Source organism: Loxodonta africana, chromosome 6 (genome assembly GCF_030014295.1).
Source record: "Loxodonta africana isolate mLoxAfr1 chromosome 6, mLoxAfr1.hap2, whole genome shotgun sequence".
NCBI lineage: Eukaryota > Metazoa > Chordata > Mammalia > Proboscidea > Elephantidae > Loxodonta > Loxodonta africana.
Window position 1 is genome coordinate 14927621 of NC_087347.1, and position 23612 is coordinate 14951232.

General features: G+C 37.3%; 1 protein-coding gene across 8 annotated transcripts in view; it reads right to left on the bottom strand.

The window, feature by feature from the left end:
* Positions 1-2277: 2277 nt before the first annotated feature.
* MFF (mitochondrial fission factor) overlaps positions 2278-23612 on the bottom strand; it is a 35735-nt gene continuing 14400 nt past the window's right edge. For 2 of the 8 annotated variants that reach the window (XM_010597641.3, XM_010597640.3), the window contains 7 exons: positions 21383-21471; positions 18135-18209; positions 13790-13948; positions 9963-9995; positions 8301-8360; positions 5016-5100; positions 2278-3145 (listed from right to left, as the gene is read on the bottom strand). In XM_010597641.3, the coding sequence (XP_010595943.1) occupies positions 3014-3145; positions 5016-5100; positions 8301-8360; positions 9963-9995; positions 13790-13948; positions 18135-18209; positions 21383-21471 (633 nt within the window). In that variant the 3' untranslated portion in view covers positions 2278-3013. The remainder of the gene's footprint in view (positions 3146-5015; positions 5101-8300; positions 8361-9962; positions 9996-13789; positions 13949-18134; positions 18210-21382; positions 21472-23612) is intronic. The other 6 variants (XM_023557823.2, XM_023557822.2, XM_064286616.1 and 3 more) reach the window with 6 other exon arrangements.

The following is a 23612-nucleotide window of genomic DNA, read 5'->3' on the forward strand; positions in this document are numbered from 1 at the left end:
AAACAGTTCAAGTTCACTGTCAAATAAGAGTTAAGAAGCTGGAAAACAAGACATCCACGCAGAAAAGGAAGAAAAGCTCTCTTGATATACTACTTTCATAAAATTATCCTCAAAGTGTAAATACTTGCAAAAGCTTCAACAAGTATTCCTAGAGGAGGAAAATAAACTTTAGAGTTCTGAGAGTGGTGTAACAATAATACCCTTGTTTTTATGCTTAGTTGTATGGGTATTACTACATTGGACTGATCACTATATTACCAGCCCCTATGCTGTTCCTTGTCCCTGGAATCTTTTTCTTCATTCTCTGCTTGTTGAAATTCTACACTTATTTCAAATTTCAGCTCAAGTATCTCTCTAAGAAGTATTTCCTAACTACCCTAGCCAGGAGAGAATTCTTCCCTCTCAATGCCAGAGCCACTTTCTTATGGTGATTAACACCTTGCAGGGGAGGCAGAATGGTTTAATTGAGAACCTGTGGCTTTGGGGTTAGACGGTCTGGGTTAAACCCAAGCCCTTCTATTTTCTAAGCATTAGGCTACTAAGGAAAAGGTTGGAGCCTCAAATCTCCCCAGAGGAGCCTCAGAAGAAAGGCCTGGCGATCTGCTTCTGAAAGGTCACAGCCACAAAAACTCCATGGAGCAGCTCTACTCTGAAACACACGTGGTCGCCAAGAGTCAGAATCAACTAGACAGCAACCAGTTTGGTTTTCTATTTTCTAGATACACGGCAAGGCTAAGAAAGGTCAGCTTCTTGCGTGGTAAGGTGATTTGCATTCACCCTTTCACTGAGGATGTAGACCTTTGGAGTCCCAGCTTTCTGAAGCAGTCTCCTGGTACAGCTAGTGCCTACCCACGGTAGGGAGTCCTATCTTCTGCCCCTGCACACTCTTTAAGGGAGAAAACCCAAGGTCTTCAGTCTGGCGAAAAATGACCAGGGGTAAAGATGGTTTCTGTGCTTGCATTATCTCCCAGGATTCCTGCTTTCACTTCATTTTTGGTCTTTGTGGAATCCTTTCATGACTGCTTGGAAAAAGAGGGGCTTTTTATATTTTATCCATCACTTTTATCATTATTTCCGGTTTCAACTGGGAGGTTCACTCACAGAAATTATCTTCTGATATCTATATATATATATAGATACATACATTCAGAGTTAATATAATTGCATCATTAAATAATATCAAAAGACAGAAGATTTTCATGGGGCAAAATTTGTCATCAAACTCATTATAAACCTAAGATGTATGCAGAAGAATCTTCTAGTGTCTTTTTCGGGGGCAGGGGGACCAGAGGAGAAGCAAGAACAGAAACATTAAATCTACATATATGGGTTTATATCTAAAGAATTTCCCTCAGCTGTCGTTCCCAAAGCTCACTGACTCAGCAGAAAGACACTTAAGATGTGTGGAGGATACTGCACCTACTTCAAGTTGTCTGGAGAAGTAAAAGGCTCCCAGGACTTGGTGGGTTTATTTCTCATAAAATTTAGTATTTGCTGTTGTTGTTAGGTGGCATCGAGTCGGTTCCGACTCATAGCCACCCTGCGTACAACAGAATGAAATGCTACCTGGTCCTGAGCCATCCTCATAATTGATGCTATGTTTGAGCCCATCGTTGCAGCCACTGTGTCAATCTAGCTCCTTGAGGGTGTTCCCTTCTCGCTGACCCTCTACTTTGCCAAGTATGATGTCTTTCTCCAGGGACTGATCCCTCCTGATAACATGTCCAAAGTACGTGAGAGGAAGTCGTGCCATCATCACTTCTAAGGAGCGTTCTGGCTGTACTTCTTCCAAGACAGATTCGTTTGTTCTTTTGGCAGTCCACGGGATATTCGATATTCTTCGCCAACACCCTAATTCAAAGGCGTCAATTCTTCTTAGGTCTTCCTTAGTCACTGTCCAGGTTTCGCATGCATATAAGGTATTTGCATATGTATTTAGTGTATTAGCAACTAAATACTACAATGAAAAATGTATACACAACCCCACCCAACTCAACAAATATTTTAATCTGAACCACTTTATGGATACTACAAATTAGAAAACCACCTACGATGCGACCAGTGCCCACCACTACCAGGACGAAGATTTGAAAGGAAGCAAAACAGGCTCTTGCCACCTGCCAGGTCATTACCTGCTTTACTTGCTCCTGAGACAGGAAGATTCAGGTTCATGTAAAACGCAGATTCATACCTGAAGACTCACATTCAGGCCTAATATGATACGTAGTATTGCTCACAGCACAATACGATAAAATAAAATCTTTCGATACACAAACGTTGCTTTGGTTGACAGTTTATTAAATACACTACATCCGGACCTTATTCTGTCAATTTTAAAATCATTCATACATGGGCTTAGTAAAAAATGTATTTTATAGAAAACCAACTGCAAAACTAAAATGAAAATAAGGATGCACACATGGCACACATATTAGATAAACTGCTGAAATGTTAGGAATTATTTTAATCTGTACAGCTGCTTACTAAAGACGATCATGAGATACTAGGTGGCTTGATTTTCTTAAATCTGGCACCTGATCATGACTTCAAAAGTGTTAATGTTGACCTGTGGATGCAAAAAATGTCTAGTAACAAAAACTGTTTCACCTAACAGTGTTTGAGAAACAGGACAAAATAATTGTTTTTCTTTTACAGATCTTTTCTTACATCTATCCACTATGCACTCTCTCTCCCATTTAGAGAATTAGTTGTGCAGGCTGATAGGCAAAGAATCAATCCGTTTCTAAGACAAACTGGGGTCTATGTACAAAACACACAGAGGGAGATCTCATGTACGTGTTACTGCAGAACTGGGTAAAAGTGAACACAGCCGAGTGACGAGTATACCTTCACTTCTGGACACCTAGGTTGTTCCCCTCCTTTCTCAGAGAAATACATTTCCAGAGCATGGACTATAAAACGGCATACAATGCAGAGACAGAAACAAAGAAGTTTACAAATTCTTTATATTTCTAGCTGTTGGGACAAATATTTTTGAGAGCTGAGGTTACCTCTAGCGGCGAAACCAGAGCCAGCTATTAAGCAGCCAGAATGCTACAGTAATTGAATACATGACCATTTCTCTTTTAGCACGTTCTTTGTTCTCCTCTTCTAGAAGTTGTAGGCGTCTATTGAGTTTGATTATCTAAGTGAAAAACAAAACAAAATTAAGTTTTAATGCATGGAGCAATCAGATTCTTATAAAGCGTAACAACTTGTCAAAAAGAATTATTACAAACACAAAAGTTTCATTTACAGAAAAAGGAACAAACAGAACTATATAGAAAAGAACGCTACCCTGGGTAGCTTAAATTCACTTAAATACCCTCTCCTGTTTCCCTTCTCCAAATTTCTGAGTTAGGAAGGGTATACTTCCTTCCTTCCTTGATTAGACAGTGAGGTGAGGAAGCCACTGCATATTGCCATTCTGGTAGAAAGACTAATTACATACAGTCATGTGTTGCTTAACGTCCACGATATGTTCTGTGAACTAGGGTGTTCTATGATTTGGACTATACAGGCAGTTTCCAGATTACGAACGTCCAACTTGTATACAACCCCTAGTTACCAACCAGCTCCCATAAAGCCTATTATATTGAAACCTTATGGCAGCCCGTTTGTCATCCTTGTTGCCGCTGCTGCTGCTGGAGCATCTGGTGGAGGCCAGAAGAATGGGCAGCAGTGGCAGCTGAGAGGGCAGCAGCAGCAGCGGAGAGAGAAGCAAGCAAGGACTGGGATGTATACATGGTTAGATGGTGCCCAAACTGACATTATGCAGCGCATGACTGTATTTAGGCAAACTTACCACAGCAGAAGGAGACCTGGTGGCACCGTGGTTAAAGTACTTGGCTGCTGACTAAAAGGTCAGCTGTTCGAACCCACCAGCTGCTCCCCGGGAGAAAAATGTGGCAGTCTGCTTCTGTAAACATTTACGGCCTTGGAAACCCTATGGGGCAGTTCTACTCTGTACTATAGGGTCTCTATGAGTTGGAATCAACTCGATGGCAGTGGCTTTTTCTTCTTTTTTAACCATAGCAGAAAGAATACAGTACTCTTGTCCCTTTCTATGCCCTCCTATCGGCTTCTTGTCACTTGGCCTCAGTTGCTCCTCTTTAAGGCAGTATAGCCGCCTTCTTTAATCTACCTCTCTGAGTTATTAAGCCAAACCAAACCAAACTCAATGCTGCTAAGTTGATCCCCACTCATAGTCACCCCATATGACAGAGTAGAACTGTCCCACAGGGTTTCTAAGGCTGAAATCTTTACAGAAGCAGACCATCACATCTTTCTCCCTCAGAGCAGCTAGTAGGTTCAAACCACCAACCTTTTGGTTAGCAGCCTATCTCTTTAACCACTGTGCTACCAGGGCTCCTAAGTTACTGAGAGGGTCCCCTACAACCTACTGTCATGGGCTCTGTGATATGCCACCCGAACCCTTCAGGACTGGAAGGCTAACTCCTGAGCTGCTAGGAGCATCACTGGTGGACAGCACTAGCCTTGGCTGTGCCTTGTCCAAGCTCATGCTCCCTTACTGGGGCAGCATGTAGCCGGTGACTGGGCAGTGAGAGGGTATGAAGGCCCAGACTCCTCGTCCCAAATAGGGGCAACTCTGAAGGGTGATCCCAGCTTCAGAGCTCCTCGTGGGGTTGGCTACAGATTTTGCTATGACTTGTATTGCAGCCCAACTTCTCCCTCTTCCCAATCCTGAATACTTCCCTTCCTCCCATAGGTGTTCATCTTGAGTGCATTCTCCAATAAACTTTCTATATGCAAATCTTAGCCTCAGAATCTGCTTTCTAGGGAATCCAACCTGCAACATCTATGTATAACACTACGAGCTCTGCAAAAAGCATAAGGAATTACTACCATTATATTAGAGCAGGTGGAGGGGAATTATTGCTTAATAGTTTTATAGATAATTCACAGGTGAGAAAATGATAACATGTTGGGAATTATCACTCCAAATATGATACAAATATAATTTAGGATTAGATCTCATTTGGTACATTGAATACCTGTCGTCTTAAGGAAGCTGCATCTACAACAGTCATGTCCTCTGAAGCTCCTTCAATGGTTGTATCTATATTTGAAATGCCATACCTAGCAGGTAAGAAATAAAGACACAATTTAATATAAAAACAGAAGAAAGTGTAATTGTCAAGTCATGTAACATGGTAAGTGACGCTCAAAAAACTGTTAAAAAGATCTTATACATGAATTACTACAATATTTCAACTGAATTGGTTAGGATGGCTTCAGATATACACATTATATATATATATATATCATATATATACTATATACATTATTGAGAAAGTGTCCTGAAACTTTGAGAATGAGAACAAATTCTGACTGAAGATAATAAATGAGACACTCTTTAACTCAGAGAGACTGGTAATGCTAAAACCAGCCCTGGTGAAAAGGTCTGGGCGGCCAATCTAGGGTGTAACAACACACAATCCTTGTACAGTTTGTATAGTTTCACAGGCTGCAGACTCCCTGGGGGGGAACACTGACTAAAATAACTAACTCTAATTAGGAAATAAACAAAACAAGACCGATCCTTTTTTATTTCTCCTCCTCTTCTCACTGCCTCTTTTCTTGTCATTTCTATTCGTTACTCTTATTTCTGATCACCTACTCTGTACTGTGTTCTCCCTCAGAAGCAACTATCAGCTCTCCTGAATACACTCTGCCACTACCTTCAGATCCAGAATTGGCTCAATAATAAATAAGAGGCTGCATATAAGATAATAAAACTCAAAAGCCACTAAGACCAAATCTAGAGAAAACACATTGAAACGTGCTTTTCATTCATTGTTCAATGAATGACAATGACCTTTTGAGAAACAAATACACACAAACACCACTCCTCTCCTTTGGCTGGATTTCCACGTTTGCTTCTTTTAATTAACGGCTTTACTGAGATACAATTTACACACCATATAATTCACTTCACATGTATATCTATTTTATATCTTGTATAATTATCTTGGTAGCATGCCTTAGTAACTTTTCTGAATGAGCAGAACACAGATAAGCTGAATTAAAAAGTCACTCCCATATGACCCACAGAGAGTTGGCACATGAGGATCACATCTGTGTCGGTGCAATCAAGTCCCCATTATAACACGCAAATCGCCACACAAAGGGGGAGGAAGCAGAGTTACGTTCTTCATCCAGACACAGTAAAGACAGGGCTAATCAGAACATGTTTTCACTTCAAATGCATTCAAAATAAGCCAGACACTTTCCCTGTCTAGTAAACAAAGCATGGAAGCAGAATGGATTATTTTACGGTCATGTAGTGTGCTCCCAGCCAGCGTCATCATTCTCAACCCTGATGACAGCTACCAGATTGCGGGTTCAATGAAATAGCGGATACCGACTCTAGAACAATCTCTTATGGCTAAATTAACTTGCTCTCTTGTTAAATGCCCCTGTCTCATGAGAACAGGGGTAAAATCCTAGAATGCCAAGAGTAAACCTATCAGTTAGCAAACTTTGAAGGTTATAGATGCTGCAATAATGGGTTTACAACATCTGAGTTAATTATTTTTCTCTTAATAGATTTTATTATGCCAACTGACTTAGATGTCCCCTGAAACCATGGTCCCCAAACCCCTGCCTCTGCTACACTGGCCTTCAAAGCATTCAGTTTATTCGGGAAACTTCTTTGCTTTTGGTTTAGTCCAGTTGTGCTGACCTCGCCTATATTGTGTATTGTCTCTCCCTTCACCTAAAGTAGTTCTTACCTACTACCTAATTAGTGAATACCCCCTCCCACCCTCCCTCAGTTATTCTTTTTATCATTTAAACAGAATTCTTAAATGATTCATGAAACAAATAAAGGTTCAGGATTCCTCTTTCCCAACACTTCATCTCAAATAAAATTTTTCTATTTCCGCGAGGTCACATGTGACATGAATAATCGGAAAAAAAAAAAAAAAATCAAACAATATAAGGAATTGCCTCAAAGGTGAAAGGGGCTTGGACTGAACATAGAGAATGAAGTATAAATGAAAGTGACTCCTTACAATTTAAATCCCGAATTAACTAAAGTTTTGGTTATCTGTAAAAAAGCCTCACTGGCAAAGAAATCTAGGGGCATGGCAAAAGACTTTACCTATATAACTCAATTCGAAGCTGAAAAAAAACATTACCTTACAACTTGTGTTTTAACTAAAACCTGTATTTATCTGAGCGAAAAACCCTGTAAGAAATACTAAGTTAGAGCACCTGGCTAAACACATTTTCACAGAAAGATAAAAGGATCACGAACATAGAGAAAACACAACAGAGAACTTGCAATGGAATGAATTAATACTGTGAAACAAAGCAAGTCAGCAGAGTGGCGAGGGGCCGCAAGGGGCCGGCGGGGCACCAGGGCACAGGCCTCACTCATTTCTAACACCCGCTCTGCATTGGGGAGAAGCTCAGGCTCCCCTCTTCCCTTGCTTAAAATGAATGTACCTGTTTCCTCTCATCAAAGAAGTAATGCAGCCAGCTGAAAATCTACTGCTATAGAAAGTACATTTCTGCTTAAAAGAAATAAAACTGGCTCTGAAAGAATTGCCACTAACAGCATCTGAGAATACCAGTTTTGCTTTTGTTTTATCAAAAGAGGGGGAAACTCAATGGGGATTTCGGCCCCTGTGAACCTTAAGTATTATCTTAAGTTTCCGTACCTGCCCTTCTATCTGTCCTTGTGCATGACAGGAAGGAGTAATTACTCAGGCTGAGCAAATCCAAGTGTGAAATGGGCAAAAACAAGTGAGAAGGGCTTAAATCAACAGATCATAAAAACTCTCAAAACCAAATTCCCCTTTTAAATGTTCAACTTCCTGAACTGTCCTGTCGAGTTGCCAGTGCTGACCCCTCAATTTAAGATAATGCCTTACCGACAGGTTTACCGACACACTGAAGGTGCATTATAGACAATTACCAACTGAAAAGGAAAAGCTGGACAGAATCTCACGCGACAATGAAAATGTACATATAAAACAAGATTTAAGATTTTTTTCCCTGTGTTTTCACATTATCCCCTGTAAGCTATTAAAACTATTTGAATAAAATATCTCAGATGTCACATGGCATATCACAATTGTTAAGTATTTTTCCTTATATTATGAGACCAAATGTCATAAACTCTTAGACCCCTTTTCCTCCCAGAGAAGCAGGGATGTATTCACACAGAAAAGCTACACAAGTTCAAGCTCTGATAGAAAGGCATGGCTATTACGTGCATTATACACATTTGGTCAACTATTTACCCTGTTAATTAAAGTCTCAGAATTTACCTGACGTTGTCATGATGAGGATTAGAAGTGGCGGCAGCAGACCCACCACGCAACACAGGTCTAAGGCGCGTTTTTGCAGGAGAAGGCACAAGACAGAGTCAGGAAACAGAGAAGTAATAAAATAAAAGCAAAAACAAGACAAAATAAATGTCAAATATGATTATATTGTATGTTTCAATACAATATAATATCTCTCAAATACTTCAAAAATCTTTGTCTCATATGTCCTCCATTTTATGACTTTCACAAATTTAACAATATTACAATAAATATAACGAGAAATTGATTAAAGGAACAAAGGGAATCTATATTTATGTCACAAAATAGCACCAACATACAAAATTATTTTACTTTGGTGCTTATATTTTAATTTATGGAATTCAAGACAGAGGACAACTCTACAAAGTCTCATTTCTCTCTTGTAGTTGGAAAAAGAAAGTCACTAGCAACTTCGGAAACATGTCAAGAACAGGTTGGCTGCACTTGCATGATCATGGCTGCTCATCTGAAATCAACAGCTCTATCCCCAAAAACAAAATTCCTTCCCTCCCACCTCAGAGATCTTGATTGGTGTCTGATGTCTTAATGTAGCTGTATCTCATTCCAATCCTCAGCTTGCAAAACTGTTAGCCTCAGTTCTGGGGCTGAGAAGATCAGGGACACGCTTAAAAGACTTAAGCACATGACAGGAAGTGCAATCAAATATGTGGGCTGAGTCTGACCTGGAGAGACAACCAGGAGTGACATATAGGACTGCTGAAAACGAAGACTAAAGGGCACTGAAAAACTTCGTGGGGATTTTCACTCAGTCTCAGCATGTACTTTGGTTCTAGGAGACAATTAGTTCTAGCTAGATAAGGAATTACTTCTCCAACACTTTTTTTTTTTTTTTTAACTTAGAAAACTAAAGCTTTACGTGTTCCCTGGTCAATATCCCAAAAAGTCAACAGCAATACTTACTAATGTGAGAAAGGAGATTTGGGGTCTCGAAACCATCAAATGGTTTTGAGAAACATTACATCCATTTTGAGTGCCTCATTCGCTAAGTAACTGCTTAGGTTTTGCCTGAATTTAAGTTATCGAGGCAATTCTTAATTGTAGTAAAAAAAAAAAAAAAAGTAGTATTTAATATCAAATGCACTCAGTTTTTTTTGTTCCCTATAAGTTGGCAAAGCAACAAAAGTTTGACTACAAATCACTGTTTTCTGACAAGTCAATTCATAGTAGAACATTCTGAAGTTTAGCTACATTTCCTAAAGGTGTTATGGTGTTTACAGAAATTTCTGGAGCCTATTTATGAGTCGGAATTGACTCAATGGCACTGTTTTTTTTTTTAGAGTATAAAGGATTCATAGATAGTTGGGGAGACAGTTAGGCTTTTATCTTGTTGGCTCAAGAAGAGTGAGAAGTGACATATACTTGAGACAAGCTGTAAACTCATCCCATCCTACTATCATGTTTACTCTGTGGTATTAGGAAAACTGTTATTTAACTACAATCTTAAATAACACTAACATGAGAATGGTTAACTAAGTCACCACTGCATCTTACCTAAAGCCATTACAAAAAAAAAAAAAAGCTCAACTGGATCTGCCACATGCTACATATTGCACCACAGAGATTTCCCTTTTATAATGCAGAACCAGAAAATAATACAGTTACCTTTCACAACGTATTTCATTTTGTCTTCTCACACTGCCAATTGACACATATAATATAAAAGTAAATTAGACAGGTATTTGGCAAAGTCTGAAAGTCACTCAAGTACTACTTTCTATAGTAAGTATGATTTAGTACATATAAAAAAATCTTTTTAGGTTTGATAACTAGTATGTTGAATGTTACGTTCTGTAATTAGAGTGGGAAAAGGGAAGGAAATCCAAGGTTACAAGTTAATGCGTTAACTTGTTAGACTGACATTTTGAGTAAGATCTATAGTCTGACTTCATAGAATATGTGGGTTTTTTTTGCTATAAAAATGTAAACTGCTACAGTAAATAGTTTGATTGAGAAGACCAGAAATTACATATATTTTTTAAAAAAGACAAATTATAAATAACAAACACTGTATCTACTTTAACTTGGCATTCCTAGGTCTTCCAAATTATATATTTATAGGGATACTTGCAATAAACATAATTTTTCACATATTGGTTTCTTATTCTTTTCACTCAGAACTAGTATCATCTGTAAAATAAAAAAACTGTATAAAAATAATCAAGTCTCTCTGAAAAATAAAACTTACGTGTGCTAAGCTGTTGATATTTAAAAATACTTACACAGAAACTAAGCTTCTCATTTAAAATATTAATCAATACTTTGCATTGGAGAATGAAATAAATGTCTCTCAACACATGTTGGGCAACAACATGGGCATATCCTAACCAGCCAGAACCAAATCAGAGTAGTGTTTTAAATCCTGCTGCCACTGATCAAAGAATGTATCTGGTGCTTGTCCCAGGTATTTTGCTAAAATTTCAATAGATTCGTTTTCCAAATGCAGAGTGCTAACCTGTGTAAATGAACTTTCCTACTGTATACCTAGGATTTAAATTTGTTTTCACACTGAGCTTGGCTTGGAGCATCTAAATTCTCAGATGATAAGAAAATGAAAACATATGACATAAAGCTTTTTACAATGTCTCTTCAAATGTAAAATAAAAATAGTTCTTATGTCAAACAACTATGAATCTGCATTATTTTATGATAATTATGCAGGGAGAAAGCTTTTTTCTTTCTGCCAATTAGTTCCAGCTTCATTTAAATACACCTAATGGGATGCCATAAGACCAAGTATAAGATATTGTTGCATCCGCGTAACAGCCAACAGCGATAAAACAGAAAGGAAAAAATGAGGCACAGAGCAAAGAACATAAAAGCACTTAAACTTTATAAGCAGTATTACTTTATAATCATGCAAACAGAACATTATCCAAATTTCACATTCCTATTTCTTATAGCTGAAAAGTTCTCATGGTAGAAATAAAAACTGATTTGGCACTTACGATTCTGCTTAACTTTGTTCAACGTTTAGATGTAAGAGGTTTCAATACAATTAAAAAAAATTACTTTTCAACAATGAAAGCATCCAACAAGACTGGCAAGAACCTAACCCTCCAGGCTCCAAAGTAACAGACTAAAGGTACGTATCCATGAGCAAAATATTAATATAACTCCTTCATAAATTTTTAAAATCTCATTTAAGTGCATAAGAGAAGATCACCCCTTCTCAGAAAAGGAATTTAAGTGACCAATTCATTAGAATTAAACAAGTGAAACCACTTAGGGCTCAAAGCAATTTTTCATAATAAAAGAATACAAAATAAACTTTACATTAGTAAGATTTCTGACTTTGTACTTTTGAACTGGAGGGAAAAAAATATCTATTATGCAGAAAAAAATGTAGCTATTTTTATGAGTTGCATAACACTATGTTGGGAGGGCAACAAATAACTTCAATGTGCTGGGACTCTGTCATCTAGTTATTATTTAATCTATAGAGAATTTAGAAATATCTTTCTCATTTAGATATTTTTCACTGTAATAGCATTTGATGTGATATAATCTGACCTAATAATCTGGTTTCTTCTAAGGAAATGAGGAAGACCTGTTGTAATTAAAAAATTAAAGAGGATGCTTGGAGAAGCATAAATCTGTTTTAAGGAGGGAGGAGAAAACAGCCTTCTATAAATGTTAGTTCTTAAGTGCCAAGTACTTTATATTCAGTATCTTTTGAGGGGTCTCCCAGCTCACTAAATAAAGAATTTAAAGAATTTTAGGCCATTATCCAGGAAGCTAGATATTATTATTATCCATATATATATTTACTTTTTTTTTTCCAACAGATAAGGAAAACGAGACCCCGGGAAGCGAAGTAATTTGTCCAGGGCTATCATGCAGCAGGGCCCTGGTGCCTCAGGGGTTAAGAGCTCAGCTGCCAACCAAAAGGGTCAGCAGTTTGAATCTACCAGCCACTCCCTGGAAACCCTATGAGGCAGTTCTACTCTGTCCTATAGGTGGCAATGAGTTGGAATCTACTCCACAGCGACAGGTTACCAGTATCCTGCAGCTGGACCTCTGGTGGCACAGTAGTTAAGAGACAGACTGCTAACAAAAAAGTTGGCAGTTTGAATCCACCAGTCATTCCTGCGAAACCCTATGGGGCAGCTCTACTCTGTTGTATAAGGTCGGTATGAGTTAGAATCAATTCCATGGCAAAGGATTTACCATGCAGCTATTTAGTGGGGTGAATCAAGACTGAGAGAGAATCTGAATGACCCTCTGAATTCAAACTTTTTTCTCCTTGGAGAGATATAAACATACATTCCCCACCACACCACTGCCATGAGCTTTTGCTCTTAAGATCTTTCTGGTGCAGCTTAGAAAGGCTGTGGGTTTAGCACTGGTCAAGCAGTACTGACACATGCTCATGAAGTACGTGAGACACCCAGGACTTGTGTGAGGATTAAAAAGCACTCAACAAGAAAATGTTTGTTCAGAGCAAGCCACAGGGCATACCAAAAAAACAGTCTCTAAGATATGAAACTAAGTTTACTAGAAGGGCCAGCTTACATTTATTGGAAATTCTTTAAAATTCACCAATTAACAGTCTAATAAAATGATAATCAAAATTCACACACTGGCTCACAGAGTCACTATATAAAATGTCCTGAGTTGAAATGAAGCTGACTGTAACTTTGCCACATCATGTCAAAAAAGCTCCCCACATTTTATCTTTTTTTTCCTTTCTGAACTGTCTAAATAATGTCTGCAAAAACTTGGAAATACAGTAGTAAAATTTATTCCCCAATGACAGATGTAAAACACTATGTAGTAATAAAGCAAGAATAAAAACTGAAAGAATTGCATAAAAATTTATTTGTATGAACAAGTCTAAGTATATAATACTCAGGATTTTACTTGGAGACATTAAAAAGTGAGGTAAGTTACCAATACTGAAAATATCAGTAACATAAAAAAGACAAGAGTATCTGGGATTCTCACTGCAGGCCTAAGGATCCCTAGCTAAGAGGAAAGAAAAAAATGTCCTGGCAGCTGTACTGACATCACCTTCTCAGATTTGCTTCCTTTATTAGTCCAATTGCATGAATATGATAAGTGATTAAATTGAAAGAATTACTAAAAGCCAGTATGCTTCAGTCCAGCGTCCCACACTCAATGCAACAGTGTCTCTCAGCATATTCCAAAGTGGAATCAAGTACTTAGGTCAGCAAAGCCTTTGAACCAAACATTATACTTCCTGTGTACACCTGGTCATCAAATACTCTCCCTGACTGAACATAATCGTGTGAAATGTGAATTTTGGACAATAATCTCAAATTAAAAGAAAGCGAAGCAAGCTCTTTCAAACCACTGCATCTTAGAAAGAAACCAGAAGGTGCAAACATAAAATGAAGACACCACAGCCCACTAATATGGAGCCGAAAAATATGCAATAAAGCTGGCAAGAATCACTGATGGCCAATCACCTGCGATTTTCATCCAGCACATCCAAGATCTGCTGGTAAGCCCTACGAGTAGAAGACTGGATAAGCGACAAAATGCCACGCGCAGAGGAGAGATTAGCTCCATCTTCAGGTAACAAACGGGGAGGACAGACCCGAGCCTGTTGTGGCGATGGTGTCACACTGTTTACATAGTACAGCAAACGGAGAGAAAAAGACTCGTCAGGTTTTCATAAAACTTCAGCGAAGCACTTTCCACAAACATTTTAAGAATGATTTTAGTTTTTCTTACCCCTTTCTCCCACCCTTTACATGCCCCAAGAAAATAGTCACGGCAAAGACATTAATAAACATTTAGAACTGTTTTCAAAACCAGCTACCACGCAGCATCTGAAACTCTAAATATCAAATAAACAAACTGAATATGGAAGAATAGCTCTGGAGAGGGAAGAGAGCCGGGACGCCGAGGTCATTAGACCCCCAGCTTGGAGAAGCAGGATGCTTTATTTCCTGTACACATTCTAACTCAGTGAACCAAACCTCTAACGAACCACACTTCACTTCAGCTTATGGATGACCAGAAGAGAATGACAGAGGGTTCTGGTAAACAGGTGTCAGACAAAGTTCACACACATGAATCAAAAGTGATTCCATGAAAACGCCATTTCAAATACTTAACAAATAAAGACAATCAAGCAAGCTAAGTAATTTATGGTGAATAAGTGACATCAATTTAAATATGAAGTCTCAGAAAACGTTACCGCAAGCATTCTGATTACATAATTATAGCAAAGCATATTTTCTCCAATTGAATGACTAAAACTTAAAACTGTTCCCAATACAGTGAAAGAAGGCAAGGACGGTTCTTAAATTATCAAGATAGCTATTAAACAATCATTTCTGGGTTTCTTGGCGATAATAGGCTTCATCATTTTTTCTGTGTGTGAGCTGGAAGTCACAATTTCTCTGGCTCCACTGCCAAGGTTTCCTAAAGGCTGACCGCATTTGAAGGACGCCAGTTCTAACCTCATCTCTTAAGATCTGGGTCAATATCCTCAGAGAACTTTCTTAACGGTACAGCATGACCAGCTCTGTGTGATACTTAACAGACACATGGACTTGGCATCTGGTTTGCTACAATGTGAGGTTTTGGTACAATGGGAGGATTACGACACTGGGGTGAGGCCTGGGCATTCTCTCTCACTGTCAGGGCCAAACCTACTCTGCTGAAGCTCATCTGTGTGCATGAGGTCCAAAACAATGAAAGCAGAGCAGAGAGTGAACAACTGAAAACAGAAAATCTTTGCCTTGTGCAATCTTTTCTAGCTTAACATGTATTTATTTGGAAACCACAAAATTAGCTGGACAATTTTTGGACGGATAGTCACTGTCAACTAAAAATATTCCCAGAGACCCAGAGAATTAAAAAAAAAAAAAAAACTTCACAACTTTGTGAATAACTCTGGATGTCTCGATGATGCAAAGAGAGAAGGAGAACAGTTATGAAAACCATGTTTCCAAAGACTATGCAAGCCAAATCTTGGCACACCGATAAATTAATCTGTCAAGGCTGATTTATAAGAGGAATTAGGCCTAATGGTGTCAAGATAAACTCAAAATTTTAGATACAGGCTCATGGATGGTTAACCTAAACGTCTGCCCAGAGACTGGGAGTCTTCTGGGATAGAGACAAGCCAATTTATCAACTGACCTGTGGTACCTGACAAAACCCATACCGGGCATCCTGGAGCATATCTGGGATATAGTCTATGTACTAGCCTTAATCTCAGAGTTCTCTTTAGGTAGCACAGGCAAAACCTGAAGCTCTTGCTCCTGGTGGGAAACCAGACTGAGTGCAGGCCAGAAAAGTATTACCAGACGAAGCGATAAAACAGCTAGTTTTGCATCACTGTAAATATACAATCCATCTTACATTCTCTTCTTGATAGAGCTGCCAGTGTATCTGGCTAAGTTTATTTAAGCAAGTTTTAAAAGATTAGTCAGTACAATATCTGTTGATATAATTAAGTTTTTGCCTTTGCATTTTGGGGCTTACATTGAACATTTAATGATGTTGCTTATCGTTCTGTATTAGTATACAAAACTAGCTGCCTACTAATACATTAGAGCCTGAGTCGATATTTAGAATTATAATCTCAGAGCAACTATGTCAATGAACTAATCCAAGTCCATGAAACAAGTATGATGGATTTTTGTCCATTAAAAATTAAAAGAAGGGTTACTCCCTTTGAGAGAAATAATTTTTCTAGAAACAAGCAATAAGGAATTATTTACTTAAATTCTAAAAATCTAAGTATTTCCTGTCTATATGTAGGAAATTATAAAAGTATTCAAGTATAAACTAACTTTAACTGCAAATTATTACGATGGAATGTACAGAAGGCTGGATTCTAAAACAGACTATACCACCTCTTCGATTCTAAGATTCTGTCATCATATGAAATTGGAATGCAGTAATAAATGGGGGGAAAAAAAAACCTCTCACGGTCAAACGTAACTTAATAAAAAAAATTATGTAGAAAGATAAAACATGAAATTAAATCTTTATCAATAATAGTACAGATATTTATTTCATCAAAGCCAACATCAAACACATTTGGATTTCTGGTCATTTCTCAAAAGAAATTAAAGTTTCAAAGATTAGTAAGAAATTTAACTTTTTGTTCATTTATGTGACAATGCTTCATGACAGCAAAAACAGAAAAACTTTTTTAAACTGATGGCCACTTTTGACAGTGTATGTGTAGAATGAAGGCCTGTGATCATTAATATTTATTTCCATCTACACATAAACTGAACGATTAAGTCACAAAATGACCAATATAACCCCAATTAGAAACAATAAATAATTTAGCAATTTTTTTTTTTAAAGATTTAAGCCATCTTGGAAGTCTTTTCACAAATAAACAAATTTAGGAACAAAAAGAGATAATCAGCGTTTTAGCAGTCAGTCTGATGCCAGTCTGAATGTCTGGCACTGGCACGAACTGTGCAGGGAAACAGTGCTTTTAGAGGTGAGTTTCTGTTTGTCTACTCATCCACCCAACCTAGGTTTAAAGACGTTTTGCTTTTGTAGTTTTGTTTTGACAAGTGAACTGTTGTGAAAAATAAAAAAAAGCATATTGCATAAAAGAGGCAGTCAGAAGATTATTTAAATAACAGTTAAATATTAGTAATTTAATGAAAATGCACTTTAATAATAAACTGATCCTTAGTAATGTTATAAAACAGCAAAATTTCAACTTTCCCTTTCTCTTTTATAAAAGTTTAAAAAAATCTGAAGAAAGGACTGAGGTTCACCACGTTATTTCATTAGTAACGGCTCTACATCATGCTTGTACACAACCTCACCACATGAGCGCTAAGTGAACAACACCAGCCAATATGAGAATTAAAACCAAAGTTTATTTGGCATCACTATGTCATTATTAGAAGGTAAGTCCAAAGTCAAGTACCTCTCTTTCTCCAGGGGTTTTCACAGGAGTAACATTTCTCAAACTGTGAGGTTACCCTCTTTGGGGAGGTGCTAGCCTCTACCAAAAAACAGTAAAGTAAAAAAGAAAAAGAAAAAAAATTGTCACTGAAACATAAATCTTGTATAAATAAGGAGAAAATTTTAATTCGTTGCCACTATCTCAGGCAGCTAGTTCCTAGAAGTATAAAAGAACCAGAATAAGAGAAAAATCACCAGCTGCAGTGTGGTTTCTCCTGTTGCCACATTTTAGCTGTTGAAATTCTCACATTGCATGAAGCTGTTGCTACCTCAGCTGCTGAAGTTCTTACACTGCATGCCAAGAGGGTTCCCCTCATGGGAAGGTCAATCATTCCCACACTACAGAAAGAATGGGAATAACAATCTCAAAACATTCTTCCAAGCATCACTTTAATTAACAGAATTAAAACATCTTAAATGACAAACCTCCTTCTGGGTCAAAATAAAATTTACAAAGACAGTGTGCTGAAATTTAAAAAAACAAACACACACAAAAAAACACTGGGATCACTGAGCCTGGTTAAGTTGAATCAACAGTGAAGTAATATGCCAACCAAAGCAAGCTAAAGAAAATGGAAAAGAACGCTTGGTCTTTACATTGACGTTATTCCATTTTATTTACACCAATATACCCCAAATTATACATAATGTTCTTAGTTGGTTTAAGTTCTTCTTTTTCTTAACCAAGTGTATACTGACAATTTGAGAAATCCTGAAACAGAGGTACAAAAAGCCAAATGGTAAGAGAATTAGGGTATTATATGCCAATTACCTGGTGAAACAGATTAGTATAACATCAGGCTGCAAAATTAAAACAACTCCTACATGTGAAAAGCAGATCAGATAAAATCTTACGTGTAGTCCGGTGCAGAAATCGGTGCCTGGAACCTTGAAATTTTATTTCTTGGGGCAGAATCTGATCTGTGCCACCTTAAATAATAATTATGCTTCTTTTACATATTCATCTTTTATAACACAAAGAAAAAACTAGATACGATTCTATGGTCAGAATTCATTTTTGTTCCAATAGTTGACAATAATCAATCCTGCTGCCTCTTGAAAGTAATCAAGAGAACAAAGGTGCGTGCTCCTGCTGTAAGTCCTGTCTGCACACCTATTCTCAAAGCCAAGGAATAAAATAAAGCGGAGGTAGGCAAAGGTCCACGAACAATGATACACAATCGATCTCATGTTACAAAGAAGACTACAGCAGGTAAAGCCAGCAAGAGTTTAATAACTACTTTCCCAAAAACCCACTGCCGTCGACTTGATTCTGACCCTTAGCAACCTGAAAGGACAGAGTAGAACTGCCCCACAGGGTTTCCTAGGCTGTGATCTTTACTGAAGCAGGCTGCCACATCTTTCTCCCACGGAGCAGCTGGTGGGTTCAAACTGTTGACCTTTCGGTTAGCAGCCAAGCACTTTAACCACTGTGCCACCAGGGCTCTTCCCAATAATTACTTTAAAAAATGTAAAATATTGCCATATTATTTTAATGGTTTCTTTTCCTTGCCACAATAATAACACTGAACACATAATATGCTCACTGTGCAAAATCCCTAAAGTTAATGAAATGAAAATAGTCAATTCTAAATCTAAAAGATGAATTCAATTATAAATTGTAAGATTAACAACGGTAGGAGAAGAAAAGGCAAAATTACATTACTAACAAAAACAAAATATGGCTAAGTAATGTAAGAATGTCACTGTAACCATGTACAGTTAAATATTCATGTTATTTTTACTGCCAAAAAAGTTTTTAAAAACCTGCAACTTAACAAAAGAGGAGATTTTCCATTTTATTAATTAAAAATTTACAAAATGCCATTAAGACATTAAAAGAAAATCAAATATTAGTTAGCATCATTCATCTTTTCTGTCCTGAGGAACTTTTATGTTACTGGTGAACTGCTAAGACATCTATCCGGTAATCACCTGCTCTAAATCACGGTTCTCTGGGCTGGTTAACACAGCTGCTTCTTTTCTCAGCTATCGATAATATGGGCAGTAAGATCTGCAAAAGCTGGAACCTGCGCAAGGTGGAAACCCGTCAGAGAAGGAAAACTCAAGTATTTTCCAAACACAAAAATGAGCGATAGAAAAGTGGTGAGACTGCAGCTTGTCAAAGGCGAAAGACTTGAGAGACCCAAAAAACAAGGCAGTCCCATCAAGTTCCAACTCACACAGATTTCACTGTACTTCATCAAAAACAAAAGTGGTGCTGTACGACAGTCCTGTTTTTTCTTTAGCCAAGTAATACCAAATAATAAAGGACCTAGAAAAAGAGCCACATCTTTAAACAGGAGAACCTTTAAAATAGATAAAGCTTTGCCATAAACTACATGGCCTTTTCACCATTTGTATGATATATTTGGAAATAGTTAAGAAAAATGGACTCCATAGGCCTGCTGACATCCCTGTAACTTCAGGGGAGCATATAATTAATCACAGAAAATTTCGTAGTAATAACGGTTGCGTCTTTGAGATAAGTCTTCCCTGATGAGATATAAGTTCATTTTAACTTGCTATCGTCCTATACGGAGCCCTGGTGGCGCAGCAGTTAAGAGCTCGGCTGCTAACCAAAAGGTTGGCAGTCCGAATCTACTAGTCACTGCTTGGAAACCCTATGGGGCAGTTCTACTCTGTCCTGTAGGGTTGCTATGAGTCAGAATTGACTCAACGGCAACAGGTTTGCTTTACCTTCCCATCTAACGCTTCCTATATACTGCTTCAGAATAACTGTAACTACTTGAGGATTTCAAATCTCTTCATGAAATCAGAGCAGTTGTATTCCTTCTTCATATTTAACATGACATACAACATAATAAAATTTCAACAAGGCAAGCAAAGAGGTTATACTGAAGTTAGAAATTCACTGATTGGTTGAGATGCCAGGAAACTTGTTCACAAAACTTCTTTTAAAGCAAAGATGAAACATACATGAAGAAAAACCTCTTTCTACTAAAATATTAAAGACCTACCCCCTACACTCTTTAAAAAAAACTCTTTAGACAGGTCCAAACTAGAACTTGATACAATGATATACTACAAATGATCTAATTGTACCATGGTCTAGTTATGTTGTATATAAATTTAAATGCTTTGCTTTTAACTACATTTGCAAGCTCTAAGGAAAAACGTATCATCTCCTGGTTCTTTTACCGTTCCCAGAGAAGCTAACATAATGCTTGGCATCACATATGGTCCATCATAAATTCATGAAAATTGACTGAAAAATTAATAAAAGAAGAAATATTAATTTATATAAACAATCTTAACAATCTATTTAAAAAGGTCACCATCACCAGTGGCTTGGAGATATAAAATTCTGACCAGTTTTCAAAGGGATAGTTTACTTGTAAAAATCCAATAATTTTAATAAAACAACAAAAAGTACTTGCCTGATCTAAACTATCTTACAGTGGTAGCTTTTAGATCAGGGTATAATAATATAATCAAACGAGAAAGAAGGACTTAAACAAACAGGCCTTTAAAAGACAAACTTCTATTTTTTTGAAAATGAAAGAAACCTAAACATTCAATGAATCAGTAGGCAGAGAGCTAAAAAATATTCCTGGAAAGTAAAAAAGTTAAAAAAAAACAAACAAACAAACCGTCTTCCTATTCTGTGTTGTTTATCATGGCTCATTAGAAGCAGAGCCAGAAAGGGCTGGTTCACATCTTACAAGAAATTGACTAGCTTGAAAGTAAAAACATTCTATGCGGTGCTTGCTTTCTTTTTTTAAATAAATCTACATCCTAGATAAACATTTTTCAGGGCTACATACAACTCAGTACTTACATTTATCAATTTTTATAAAGTATACCTTATAAGTAATTGTAAAAATAGGCAAATCATACCTCCAGAAGACTATCATACACATGGAAGAGGATAATACTATTGAAAAATTTTCACAAGTAACAAAATGGTCAGATTTTAAGACTACAGAAAGTATTGCAAAAATGTAAAACTGATGTAAATGTAAAAGAGATGTGAAACACTATCAGAAGTAAATTGTTTAGAAAAAGATGGATAAAGGCAGCATTTAGAGAAAAGTTACGAAGGAAATACAGTGTTGAGTATGTTGAGTGGCTCTACTCACATGGAATCATTTCTGACCAGCTGTCCATTTTGGCGAACGGCATTTTCACTCATAGAGCGCTCTCTTTTTAGCCTGCCAACTGCCCGGATCTGTTAATGCACAAAAAAAAAGAGAAGGGAATAGAAAAATCCTGTAGCCTACTAGTTGTTTGGCATCAAAAGAACCTCAATCCAGGGCTACTCACAAAATTTATAAAAACACAACCAAGAAATAGCAGCCAAGAATTGCTGCCAGGTACAGATAGACATGTTTAAAAACCCTACTTTTAATGTAGATAAACTCAGGAATGTTTATTTACTGGTTTATTTTTAAGTATCGAGCTTACTTGGTACAATTAACATTATATATAATTTATATTACATGTAAGAACAATTTACAGGAGTTTTTAAAGGCACATATATTGTAGGAATGGAGTGTATTATAAATAAATGTGCTTGGCTTCTAAGGTTAAAACAAATTTAAATTTGGTTGGATATCTGAAAACTGCACTAAAAATGAATCTCTCTAGCTTAATAGTTGTGGGCATCTCATAAATGGCCACAATAATATCTCCCGTCCCACATACTCTTTCTAGAAAATGTATCTCTGACCTCCTCCCATTAAGAGATGAGATTTATGTTCCTTCCCTTTGAGACTGGGTGTCCTAGTGACTGCTGCAGAAGTGATGCAATGAGACTTCTGAGGCTAGGTCATAAACGACAATACAGTTTCTGCTTCTGTTTCCAGGAGGAAGCCCAAGCAGTCCCATGGAAAAGTCAGGTGTAGGTGTGCCAGCTGACACCCCTCGTTGAGGTCTCAGACAACAGCCAGTAACAACCAACACGTGAGTGAGCCTTCGTTTGACGGCAGCCCCCAACTGTTGACTCCTCTCTAGATTTTAATGTTTCCCCCCATGAGGCCCCAGAAAAACACTGTAGAACAGAAACAAGATTTCCCCACAGCACCCTCTGTAAACTCCTGACCCATAGAATCCATGAGCTAAATAAAGACATTTTTGTTGTTGTTTTACACTAAGCTTAGGGTAGTTTGTTACCTGGCAGTAGATAACCAGAACAATAGTAACCATCACCTTTCCTGCTTGTTTAGAAAATGTTTTTTAAAACTAGGAACAGCCATGCCAACTTCATAGTAAAAAAAAAGAAAAAAATTCAAACTTTACTATATAGGACAACTGGTATGTTAATCAAGTAAACTCTAAAAAGGATTTAAAACTTAAGATTAAAAAAAAGCCAATCAAGATTTATAGATTTTTTTTTTAAAGACAGCAGATTATCAGTTTATAAGCAGCATCAGAGCAGAATAAATCCGATATTTCATTACAATTAAAACCACGCCATGCAGCACATAATTTCAGAGCAAGGTTTAGATTTCCTTGTGAACCATTTACTCATCTAAACAAAAGAGAAAAAAAAAAAAAACTTTTGAAAACAGAAAAGGAGTCAATTTGGAGCCTACCTCAAGAGCTCTTTAAAGTTAAGTCAAAAATCAAAATTACTTCTAAACAATTTAATTAAATTTAACACTTGTACAATCAAGTGCATTTTATTCACGGTGAGCAGTAATGGACTGGCTTGTGAGAAGCCTGCTACCTGCCTTCCTATGCACTGCAGAGTTTTGGCTGCCTGCCCTTAGCAGAACAGCTCTTCCATAGGGCAAGGATTTATCAAGATGAATTCCCTACTCAATCACAAGGATTCCTGCTTTACACGGTGGGAACTAAGATGAAGCAGGATAGGAACTGCTAGGAGAAGACACGTCTATGACTTTAACATAGCCAGCAGCTAAAAAAGGCTGCTGGCTCTATTATTTTCAACTTCAAATCTAATTTAAGATTACCTTAACAGAGGCATTAAGCTTGATACTACTGCCAGAATGGGGGTGGATGCGGGGAACGACTTAAGGCAAAGACATGTATTTGTATGCCTTGTAATATGACCAACTTGTATACTGTAATACCAAAGAATTTAGACACTGCTTGGGTGATTGATTTTTTTTTTTTTTGGGTGACTGGGAAGACAGTGATTTTTTAAATGCATGTTTTGCCCTTTAGTTCAAGGTGGCGGTAGTTATTTTTTCATTTCAAGGTTCTTAAATGGCATTCAGAGCAGTAACTTTCTGGAAATTGGGTTGCATGAACTTCTGTGTCTAGTTATATGCATGTTGTTTATGATCTGTATCATGGAGTAAGAAATGACCAAAACCCTCCTTAATGTGCTTATAACTCGAAGTA